Raw genomic sequence first — 12,163 nt, forward strand, 5'->3', positions numbered from 1 at the left:
GTTTTCCAGAGTTCATTTCCCTGTAATTTTAGCTTTGATAGAGAAAGTAAACATATACATATCCAATAGTTTTATTAAGTACATTGCAGAAATGCGAAAGATGTCAACTGGGGCACACAATGTTTTTGTAAGTTACATTAACTATACTGCATATATTGTTTCAACTAGAAGTGCACCGTATTTGAAGAAACCATTGGGACAATGACAGGACATCCCACACTGGATACACCACGCTGTCGCTACCTTCCAGACATATATGGTGTTTATCATTAACTAGGTGTGCATTGCTCACCAAACAAGTCCCTTCTTAAATGTGGATAAAGTTTTGATCAAACCATATTGGAAAAGGCCTCCGTTCAAGTCTTCACCTATTCTATGACCTATTTGTATATCCTATTGCTTTCCGATAGCTTCTCATGTCACAAACTCCCAGCGTATGGTCTAGAAATACCATTTATTTATGTTTTGTGGGGAATGGGAATACTCTACTTATGCTAAAAACAGTGTCTACTACAGGAAAAAATAATGCCTGCTTTTCGAACCAAATCCTCATGTTATTATCCTCATGTTATTATCCTCCCCAGGCCAAGTTAACTGTGTGTATGCAACAAGCAGCTAGTGCAAATCTACATCAGTCATAGACTGACTGCCCATCCAATTAGAAGAGTCAGTAGAACATAGTGATAAAAAAATGAATCATGTGAAAATGGGAAGCCCTGGGAAAGACACAAAACCTTTCTGTACAGCATTGAGAGTCTGCCCTAAAAGGGATCATGGGATGGTACTTGACACCAGATAGGGTCCATTGAATATACGGACACGCCACTAATAGTTGTTGGGGCAGGAGTGGGGAGATGGGATGCAATTACATACTTGGTGGGCAACTCCCACAATTGCCATTACATACTTGGTGGGCAACTCCCACAATTGAAATATTTCTTGAAGGAGGTTCTCGCAGCCTTCAAGGACTTGGTGTGGGTTTGCATACCAGAAAGACAAAAGTATGTGACCTCCGGAAGGGCAGGATAGGGAGGGGTGCCTGCTGGGAAATTGGGTGGTTGCTGGGAAACTAGAATCTAACATATCAACTACTAGCAGGCATGATATTCTCCATAAAAATGGAAACAAACAGTAGCTTCAACCAAGCACGTTTGCTAGAGATTCTTGGAAATAATAGCAATGTAACAGTTGGTAGCCCATGTTGCCAAAGATAGGAACAGATTTTTTTAAAGACATGGCAGCCAGCGTTGTCCTACATGGGGGGAGTACATTGGAAAATAATGAGTCCCCCCCAAGTTTAGGGTGGTGAGAGTGTTTGACAGACACCGACATTGGAGCCATGGACTTGGGAAGAGGGAGGCATGGAATCATTACAAGACGATGCGGAGGGATAAATCGCAGAGGACGGGATGGGAATCTTTCTTTTTTTCTTATTTCTTTTTGATGATTGTTATTATGCTGGATACGTTTAAAAACCTGAAGAGATATTTTGTTCTGCTTAGGAAAACCCAATATAATGTATTATCAAAAAAGGTTCCGTAGGTTTGGTCTCAATCTTTCTGATGGGTAGCCTACCTATAGATACCTCACCTTATGAATCTCCCCCACATGCTAGACTCATCAAGACATTTTGGAAACAACTCTTCTGCTCCAGTGGGAGGCACCGTGGCTCCCAGAGGACTCCAACACTTACCCAAAAAAGACACCACAGAACCCTGTGTGACCTCACCAGGAACTCTGGCATTTGTTCTTGTCCTTTTTTACCTCTTGCCCTCAGAGGGAAGGATGAACTTGACGAAGTGAAGGCAAGTGATCCTGACAAAGCGAAGGCAATGCGACACAAAGCAAACTCTATTTTCCGTTGTGAGCACCATAACCCCTCAGAATGGAGCAGTGCATGGGTACAGATGGGAACCTGCAGGGTACACAGAGTATCCACCAGAAATGTAGTCCCCAAAGAGAAGCAGCTGTTCCTTCTAATGAATTTGTCTACCATAGCACTCCTCCATGGAGGATAGTCAAATGACAAAAGGCCAAACGAACAGTTATCACAGCAAGTAAATGAAATCCATCAGACCTAGGTACTGGTGGACAGGAAGAACAATTTGAAGAGTGCAACAAGGCAGAAACCCTGCATCTAACCAGGGCGAATGCAAACAAGTAATTGACCAACTAACTCCACAGACACTAGCGGACAACCATAAAAGAGAAATGATCGTAGAAAATATGAACTCACCCAGATGGAAGTGCCAAAAACCTTAAAACCAATTTGTCAGGCTTTTTTTTTTTTGGGTGACTCTCAACAAGGAGGTTTCCACTAAAGTGAAAGCCGGGCCAAAAAAGAATGCAAAAGACCTTGTTCCAACCTTCTCCAAAAATATAAGTAAGCAAAAAGAAAAGCACTGAAATACTACCACCGCCTCCAGATTTGAAGATCAAGAGGGTGCGTTAAAGTAACAGCAAAAGATAGCAACCATCACCACTACTTCCTGGAGGGGCGAGGGTGGGAGTTAAGGGTAGCATCACAATTAAATATTTAGGGGAGGGGGTGTGGGGCTCCCCTCTCCGAGCCTTTAGGAGGCCCCGGAGATCCCATTTCCAAGGGCCGACATACTAGGGGAGGCAGGATAACTATAACTAGTGGATTTCAGTTGTTTTGCTAGTTTTAAACTGCATGTTTTAACTGCCATTTTTGCCTAACTATAAACCTTGCTTTAACCTTTGTTTTTTTCCAGTGAGTTTCTAAGGTTTTTTTTAATGTAAAGTAAGATATAAATACAACGTATTTGCAATTCCTTGCTAACTAACTCATATATATATATATATATATATATATATATATATATATATATATATATATATAATATATATATATATATAATTTTAATAAAAAAACAATAGGTGTTATCAAGGGCCCAATTATTAAAGAAAGTTACAAAAGTGCAGATTTACGACTTCAATGAATTCACAACAAATAGTAGGCCTGGAAACCGTAGTGCTAAAAAAAATTAAAAAAAACCTTGTTACCTGCAATTTAGCATAAGCAAATATGCGTGTGTTTGTTTGGGGATGCGAAAATCTGCTGACTGGTTACAAGCTATCTTTGCCTACAACCTCTTTTTCACCGACCCTGGAAAAAGTTTTATTTCTGTCTTTGCCAGAAGTACATTTCCAATCTTTTCCAGTGTAGGATGAGACTACAGAAGAGTTGGTGAAAGCCTTAAACATGCAAGTTTGAAGGTGAGCACAGCCTCCAACGTTGGATCCACCGCTTCTCTCTACTTCCAACCCCAATATGTCAGTTTGTAGAAAGGTGGCAAAATCAGGGCATTGCTAGAATCCAAACCATGGTATGAGTCCTGGCATTAGAGAGGAGAATTGCAGAGCTCGGATATAATAAGAACTCTGCCGTAACCGGTCATCTTGCTGCATGGCACCACAGGAACAAGTGTTTTTTTTTGTTTTAATGGGCAAGTAGATTTATGAAGCATTCAGTCCCACGATTAAGCAGATATTTCATAAAATCCCACAACACTGAATATTATTAAAATGATTTTGTTATTCATTGTTCTGTAAGTGTTTTCCATTGTTCTGTATTCTCATGAATGTAAACAATCTGTGCACATGTACATTTGGTACCTTCCTGCAAGAAACCTCTGTGAAAACCTAGAACAGTCGGATGGGTCGTATTTCCCACCACTATATTCCACTTCATATACAGTTCATAGCCTGGCTTTCGTTTTGGATAATAATCCAATAAAATAGACAAACAATATTAAGTTTGACATTTTTTATTTTCATAAAGAAATCTAACCTTGCGATTAAAAAAAACAATTTTGACCGTCTTATTTCCATTTCAAGTTTGCTACCTTATCTCTTAAACTGCAAAGTCAAGTTTGGATATTTATTAAAATCTTGCGAAACACGCTGTAACTAAACACAGCCAAACATTGTATTCCAAACCACCTGCCACTGACCAATAATATTTGTGTTTTTCTTAAAATGTGTGTAATATAAAGCAGTTTCTGTCCTTTCTAAGCGCTGTGTAAACAAAATGATACTTTGAACTGAGATATCAGTTCAACTATCTTATGTGGATCGTGTAACCTTCGAATGTCCCAAGTAAACACAGAAATGAACCATATCCTCACCCATGTAAAGAATGCCATCAGAACTTCGACACGGGGCTGCCTGCACCAGCTCAGGAATGGTAAATGGGAGTTTCTGGAAAATAAATATTTCCAAATCAAAACATTTAAAATCAACCATGCATACCCAACTGAGAATATAGACCCCAGAACCCCAATGACAGTGATCCACCTTGCCAAGCAGATACGCCAACCACCAGCAACACAACCCTGAACACGCCATGCAATGGAATGGATGCCATCCTAGTCATGCAGTGGACACCATAAAAATCCCATAGCAGGCAACACATATATGGATTGAAAAGTAGACTAGCGACGACATGGAACCCAACATAACCTTGACATGAAACCAAACATAAATAAATAAAGGACCCCAACAATAAAGATGATCGATTCTCTAATGTTTTGGAAAACAACTGAAATCTGTGTATATTTCCACCTACAATTGAAATGAAATGAAACATTTTTTTGTATAGCGCATCGATATCGATATCGAACTTTTAGAGAAATCACGAAAATCCCCAAGATTACAGAAGGAAATTGGAAATGTCTTTGCATTATTCTTTTCCATTAAATGCACTCCTGACAGCGGTTCTCAGAGCAGGTGATCTGCAAGAGGAAGTTTGGCGTATTGGTGCATTTGTACAAACCCTTTTTTTTTCTCCATCCAGGAACATATTTTCCCTGTCGAAAAGCCCTGCTACACCTGTTTAAAATATGGGGACATTGCATTCTTTTTGAAACTTAGTCAACAAACATACTCCTCTTTTATAGCAACAGTGCTGTGTGTGACCATGTATGCATGTATATGTTCTTTATGTAGTGCAAAGAAAGCCAAAAAGTCAGGGGCGTTCTGAACAGGGTCATGGTCAAAGAAAACGTATGATGGAAAGAGTAGCTGTTTTTTTAAGAGTGAAAGTGGACTGTCACTGCATCATGATATAGTGTTTGTTAAAGGGGGCGTGTCTTCACTTCCTTCCTAAATTGGAGCAGGATTGGGGCAGTCCTGATGGCTATGTCGCGCTAGATCCTAGGTGCACAGATGGAAAAACTCTGATCCTGTTTTGCTTTTCTTTATCTCCATTCTCCTGTTGGTAGCTTGTCAGCTATATGGCAGGGGTGCCGTCTTGATGTCTTTGTAGATGATGCAGGTTGTGAAAGCAAGCCAGTGGTTTTCCATCAGCATGGGTCTGGTTCGGTTATATTTCTTTGTGACATGTAGCTTACTTTTAAGAGGAGTCAATGTGGCGTCCGGGAGACCAAGGGGCAAGGCACTGCTGCCATCCATTTCGAGAGCATGAGGGCCTGAACTGGAGTTCTGGCGCTCCTTTCTGTGAGGAATAGCTTCCATTTGTTTCAAGGTAGAACGAGCTGGTAAAAGGTCTTATCAATGTGCTCCTAGAGACCAATATCAGTGTTTAGGGTAAATTCGAGGACTTCGCCCTGAGAGACAGTTTAGTTTCTAATCCATCCAGGTTCATGCAGTTAAGCCAGGCTTGGACTAGTTGTTACATCGTTTAGGTGAATAGCAGCAATTCTGTTTTGTAGGGGTTAAACGTCATGTAGGTGGTGGACATCCAGGTCTTGATGAGGTGCAAACAGTGTTTCAGGCACTGCATGTCTCGAGTGGAGAAGACCTTCCAATAAATGTTTCCATGAATCAAAACGCTCAGTCTCATTAGTGCCCCCTTACCCAAATGAATTACTTTAGACATCCTGCAGCGTCAAGCTTCCTCTGCACGGGCGCTCCTCCACTACGGCAGAGGAGCAGCTCCCCACTGGTGAGATGCCATCAGACAGAAAAAAAAATTAAATGACGGTAAAACTATTTTATTGTCATTTTATTTTTTACTTCCAGTCCGCAAGTCTGGGGCGAGCCATGTCTCAGCATGAGCAGCAGGGATTGGGGGGGATTTATGGTAGGCAATGAAAGTGCGCATTTCGATTTGGCCAGCCATCAACAGCCGGCCAAACCGACATACACACTTTGATATCTCCAGGCTGTTCCTCTGAGATATCAGCAGCGCTCAGGGGCACACGCTCCCAGTCCCTCCAGGAGCGTGAAACTGGTCCGCTCCACCCTATACCATTGCTTCTCACATGCTGGGAGTAATTGCATGAGAGAAGCAATGGTATTGGGTGGGGAGTCTGTGCTTCTGGGGATTGTGGTGCCAGGAGCAGCACGGCATAGCGAGGGAGCAGAAGACTGCAGCAGCTGGCAGCGACAGCTAACTGTGTAAACAATTCTAATGCACTTCGAAGGAAGGAAGCTCCAGAGCTTTTCACCTGTGCAACCTAAATTTAGTTATCAGGAACCAAACTGGTCATGATGGTTCGTGATTATATAGAACCAATGGATGCCACATGGTCTCGGTTTCCTAGTTAGCAGCATGTTCAGAGGCTTAAGTACACATCTTTTAACGAGGTGTAATAAAAGGAAACATTGAAACTAAGTAATTATATACTATTTAACTGAAGGGAGTTGAAAGCATCCTCTTTAGTCCATCTGGAGCAGTAGTGGTCTTAATGCATAGCTGAGTCAACAAATCAACGCCATCTTATTTAGTCCTCTCAGGACGGAGACCAAAATATGCCTTTAAATAAGTAAGTCCATTATCACCTCAGCATGTGCCCTTGCACCAGGACACTGGTCTTTTCCAAACACCAGATCCTGAACTTCATGTTAAACTGCGAGATTTAAAAAGACGCTTTTCCAAAATGAGTCAAAGACCGGTATCTGCGCACATTTGGACTGATCAGTACACCGAGTCAGCATGGTGAGTCCAGCCGGTGACCAGTACTAGTAGCTTTTCCTACTCCGTCTCTTGCATACTAATGATTTGTGAGTCACCACTTAAACCACAGAGGAACCCAGCCTTCCTCACTCTGTATTGCAGAGGGGGCCCTCTCCTTTTCAACTCCCTCTGACACCTGAAGACTTAATTCCAGAGCAGGAAGGGCCTCAACAGGTTGGTACTGGTTTGAAGAGTGCCAAAGAAACAGCTTGCTAGATTGCCTCTCCAGTGCCACCTTCTGGGCCACTGGAGAGTGGTGTGATTTGGTATTTCTCCGAAATATGCCATGAGACATGCTTACCTCGGCGCCCAGCTCGACAGACTAGTTTTATCACACATTACAAAAGGCTTATATAATAATCCATACTTGTAAAGCGTGAACATATCACCTCCTAGCGTTTCAAGGTCGCTGGAGGTCGTTGGGGAGATTAAGTGATCTATTGCCCAGTAACATAATGCTAAGCTTAGCTGCTGCCAGTACCGGGGATCGAACCCCGACCCTCGTGCTCCGGAGTCAGCCGCTCTGGCTGCTTCGCCACACCTCTCACTCTAAATCTACATCCATAAAGTGAGTCGGATTCGATGTTGCAACAAGCTCGCCAGAGTAAATGAAGGTTTGAACAGAAAAGCAATCGAGATCTGGGCACCTAATGCTCAATGAAAAATTAAACCGCATAAAGAGGAGCTTGGTAATAGGTGTGATTTCTAAGCGTTCATTCTTACCTCACCACAGCTCGAAAATGAATTCCAAGGTGAAAAGGATAGCCATGCGCTACATGCATATCATATAGATATATATATATATATATATATTTATGCAATCAACTGATTATGCAACATGGGACTAATACCAGAAAGGGAATCGTTATTCATTTATTCACAATAATGCTAATACCAGAACATTCAGAGGTCGACAGCCAACTGTAGCCTAATCCTCTCACAACCACATAAGATATCTGCTACGGGTCTTGACCGTCACCCAAAAATGTACCAGCCATCACCAACCGAACAGGCAAGGAATAACTGACGACATTGGTCACAAACTGCTCACCAATTGGAGTACTCAAATCTGCCCATGGTACAGAAGCTGGAAATGCAGCCCAAAGCTGTAAGTGGTAAAGACAGCAGACAAGGGTGAGTGCCCGCACATGGAAACGGGGTGGCAATCTCAGCTTCCATCTACCTCCTCATTAAGTGGAAAACCACAAATCTTAAAGATCTTTGAGACACCTTCTCAGATGTGCTGGAGATGTAACTGGGTCTCATTCTAGTGTGTGAGCAAAGTTTTTTTTCAGGGGGTTGGGGAGAGGGCCTCTGGACAGGTTACTGTGTGGCTCACCTATGGTATGGGTCTCTGTGTGCAGAATGACCAAGACATTAATTTCGATGGAGAATGGACTTGGTTCTGAGGTAAAAAGATGATGGTGAATAAATGACCAGAGGGCAGGGAAGTAATGTTTAGAAAAAGACTAGACTCCTAAACAAGTAATTCAAAGGTAATAATAAAGCTGGGATGATGGAATTTCTCTTACCTAAATCCATCATGTTTGCATTCGTTTCAGTCCAATTAGGAGTCTTTGACTAAAGCATTATTTAGCTGGGAAAGGCATGTGTGATCTTTAATGAGTCGACGCAGGCCCCGTTCCAAACATCAGAACAGGTCATATGCCTCAGATTAGATACAAACGGTCAAAATATTCGTAGTTAAACGGCTTGCTATTTGTTACATATTTAGAGGTAAGAGGTATATACACAACAACACTTAAAACAAACGTTAGACGGAAAAGGAAACTTAAAGCAAGTTGAAAATAATAGGTGGAACCAGGGCAGTCCAAATGAGTACTCCAAGTGAATGATTTCCACTTCAAGTTGTCCTTGGACTTCCTTTTAGGTTAATGATGAAAAAGCTGCCTCTGTAGGTGGGACTGTGAACGACTAGGTTCTGGGCTGGTTGACAGGCAAGCAGACTCAGGGGCTCATTCCTTTGTGTGACTTCTGCTCTGGGAAGAATCAGGGAGAGATGAATCAACATCTCAGACTCGCAGATGTGCCCGGCTTATTTATGCAAATGTAGGTAAATGGTCCTACTAGAGATTGTTGGAACTACAGCTGTAAAGAATTATCGTTCAAAAGCATCTATCAGGCTGGGTGGTTTAATGGCTGATAATAGATGCCAATGATGTTCACTTTCCTCTTTATTGACCGATAACTAGAAAGGTGATGAAGGATCAAGGCTGTGGATACACTGGTGGTATCATTTAGTTAACTCCCTTTCCACATCCGACGAGCTGAAACCATTTTAACTTATAGTTTACCAAGCCTTTCAACTTCAAAAGTTCTGTACAAATACAAACTCTCAATAATTAACTGTGTCCCGCTTATAAAGGAATTTAGCCACCTTACAGCATACATAAAAGTTTTACACTCGAGCACCTGCCTTAAGTGCACAGAAACAAGCCAGAATCCATCAGTACTTCTACTGGACAAGGAAAGGCCACACTCTAGGCATAGAAAGCCTGTACATGAGAAAGGAATGTACAGAGTTCTTCTGTACTGGCTGAATGGAGTGGTGGCAATGCTATGTGGCATCTAGTTGTAGTAGTAGTAGTAGTAGTAGTAGTAGTAGTAGTAGCAGCACCACAAATATTGCCTTTAGTAGTAAAAAACGAGTTACTTGCCTGTACACTATGGTTCTCCAGTATTATCTTTCATAGATTCACATGCTTGTATCTTCCCCGTCGTCATGGTGGGAATCTCACTGTAACAGATTGACCACAGCAGTACTACAAAAGACTGCTTAGCAAAATCCCATAGGGAATCAAAATATTTGGTAACCAAACCTCATCATTATTTGGTCCAAAACTCAGCCAATCAGCTGCCAGCCCTGTTATCACACTCCCCAGCAAAGCCATCCTACCTCAGATTTCCAGCACCAAGTGAGAAACAAGGATATATCTAGAGATAAAGAGGTTCTACCTGAGAAATGGGGAGGCGGGCGGGACGCATGTGAATCTATAAAAGATAATACGGGAGAGGCATAGTGTACAGGTAAGTAACTAGTTTTTTCTCCAGTATTCAATCTTTCATAGATTCACATGCTTGTATCAGAATAGCGAGCAGTACTTATACCAAACTGCGTTTCCAGGATAGAACCCCAAATAATCTGTGAGCTCTGCTCTTCTGTCTAGAATATTAACCTACATAACAGTATTCAAAATATTCAAGAAAATAATTAGTTAAGAAGACATATATACATTTGCAGTATGTATACCAGAACATTTATATATAAATATATAAATATACATACATATCTTGATAAATACCTTATTGAAATAGATGACGTAGAACTGCCTGTCAGACCGCTGCATCCTTTTTCCATGCTGCATCTAGACAATAGTGTCTAGTGAAGGTGTGCACATTTTTCCACGCCGCTGCTCTGCAAATGTCTGGCAAAGACACTCCTGCAAATACAGCCGTAGAAGTTGCCATTTTTCTTGTAGAATGCGCATGCACCTTGGCTTTTAAAGGTTTTCCAGCGTTGACATGACACAAGGAGATCGTTGACATTATCCACCTTGAAATACTAGATCTGGAGAGTGCCAGACCTTACCTGGGACCAGAAAAGGCTACAAAAAGCTTGTTTGTTTTTCTGAAAGATTTTGCTTTATCGATGTAGATTTTCAAACACAGTTTAATGTCTAAAGAGTGTAGTGCTCTTTCTGCAGATGTAGAAGGGTCTCTAAAAAGTTGGAAGGAACCTTAGAAATGAACTTTGGATTCGTTCTAAGGATAACTATCTGGTCGGAATTGTAGAAAATGTTCTGCAATTGAGAAGGCTTGGATTTCGCTGACCCTTCTTGCCGACGTGAGAGCTAATAATAAGGCCGTTTTCCATGAGCTAAACTGTAAGTCCGCCTTATGTACTGGTTCAAATGGCGGTTTCATGAGCTGTGTAAGAACCGTATTAAGCTGCCAAGCAACTACTGGGCGTTGCACCGGGGGAAACATCCTGAAGAGCCCTTTGAGAAATTCTTTTATCACTCTTTGAGACCAAAGAGATGGGCCTTGATATAGTGGCCAAATGCTCTTTTATAGACATATGAGAAAGTCCAGATTTAAAAGATATGGAAGAATTTGTTCCGAGGAGGCGTGTAAAGGATGCAGATTTTTAGATGCACACCAATGACAAAATCTCTTCCATTTAGCCGAATATGTTTTATTTGTAGAGATTGCTCGAGATCGTGAATATCCCGGCATTCCTGAGGAATATTCAAAGATTGGAACTCATGTTCATGAGGTTCCATGCTGACAAGTTCAGCGATTTCAAATTTGGATGAAGAATTTGACCGTGGTTCATAGTGATTAGATTCTGCACTAATGGAAACTGTATCCTGGGTGCCACTGATCATTTGAGAAGTTCGGAGAACCAAGCATGTCTCGGCCATGCTGGGGCTACCAGAATCAAATGGCACGGTTCCGATTTCATCTTTCTCAACACTTTCGATATTAGCGGAAATGGAGGGAATGCATACGCAAACGTCCCTGTCCAGCACATCTTAAGAGCATTGCCCCATGAACCTTTTTGTGAAAACCTGCTTGCAAAGTGTTTGCATTTTGAGTTGTGGCGATTCGCGAACAGATCTAGCGATGGAGTGCCCCATAGATGGTATACTCTGAGAAGCTGGCTTTGGTCCAAATCCCACTCGTGAGAAACATTGGACGATCTACTCAGAACATCTGCTCTTGTGTTGTCCACTCCTGGAACATGCTGGACTTGAAGTGATATGTTGTGAATCAGAATCCACTTCCAAACTTCCTGCGCTTGTTTCAACAGGATTTTTCATTTTGTACCCCCTTGTTTTTTAAAGGTAAAACATCGATGTTGAGCTGTCTGTATCGACAAGTACTGTTGAATCGTGAATTCTGGGGAGAAACTCTTTTAATCCCAAGAAAATAGCTTTTAGCTCCAGCAAGTTGATGTGAAGTTGAGCTTCGCGTTTTGACCAGTGACCCTGAATTTCGAGTTCTTGGAGATGCGCTCTCCATCCTTGTAGTGAAGCATCCGTCATCTTCACAAAACTGATTCTGCGGTTCGATAGTCAGTCCTTCCGTTAAATGATCTCTGACCTTCCACCATGACAGGGCCTTTAGGATCTGAGGAGTGATAACTATCCGATCTTCGAAGGATCCTTGAGACTGAATCCATTGTTTGTCTAGAAG

The 12,163-nt window shown here is 41.8% G+C and overlaps 1 protein-coding gene across 2 annotated transcripts in view; it reads right to left on the reverse strand.

Annotated features, from left to right (window-relative positions):
- ERN1 (endoplasmic reticulum to nucleus signaling 1) overlaps positions 1-12,163 on the reverse strand; it is a 617,499-nt gene that overhangs the window by 323,654 nt on the left and 281,682 nt on the right. For both annotated transcript variants that reach the window (XM_085617236.1, XM_085617235.1), the window contains exon 5: positions 4,152-4,224. In XM_085617236.1, the coding sequence (XP_085473362.1) occupies positions 4,152-4,224 (73 nt within the window). The remainder of the gene's footprint in view (positions 1-4,151; positions 4,225-12,163) is intronic.

The sequence above is a fragment of the Triturus cristatus genome, chromosome 7 (genome assembly GCF_964204655.1).
Source record: "Triturus cristatus chromosome 7, aTriCri1.1, whole genome shotgun sequence".
NCBI lineage: Eukaryota > Metazoa > Chordata > Amphibia > Caudata > Salamandridae > Triturus > Triturus cristatus.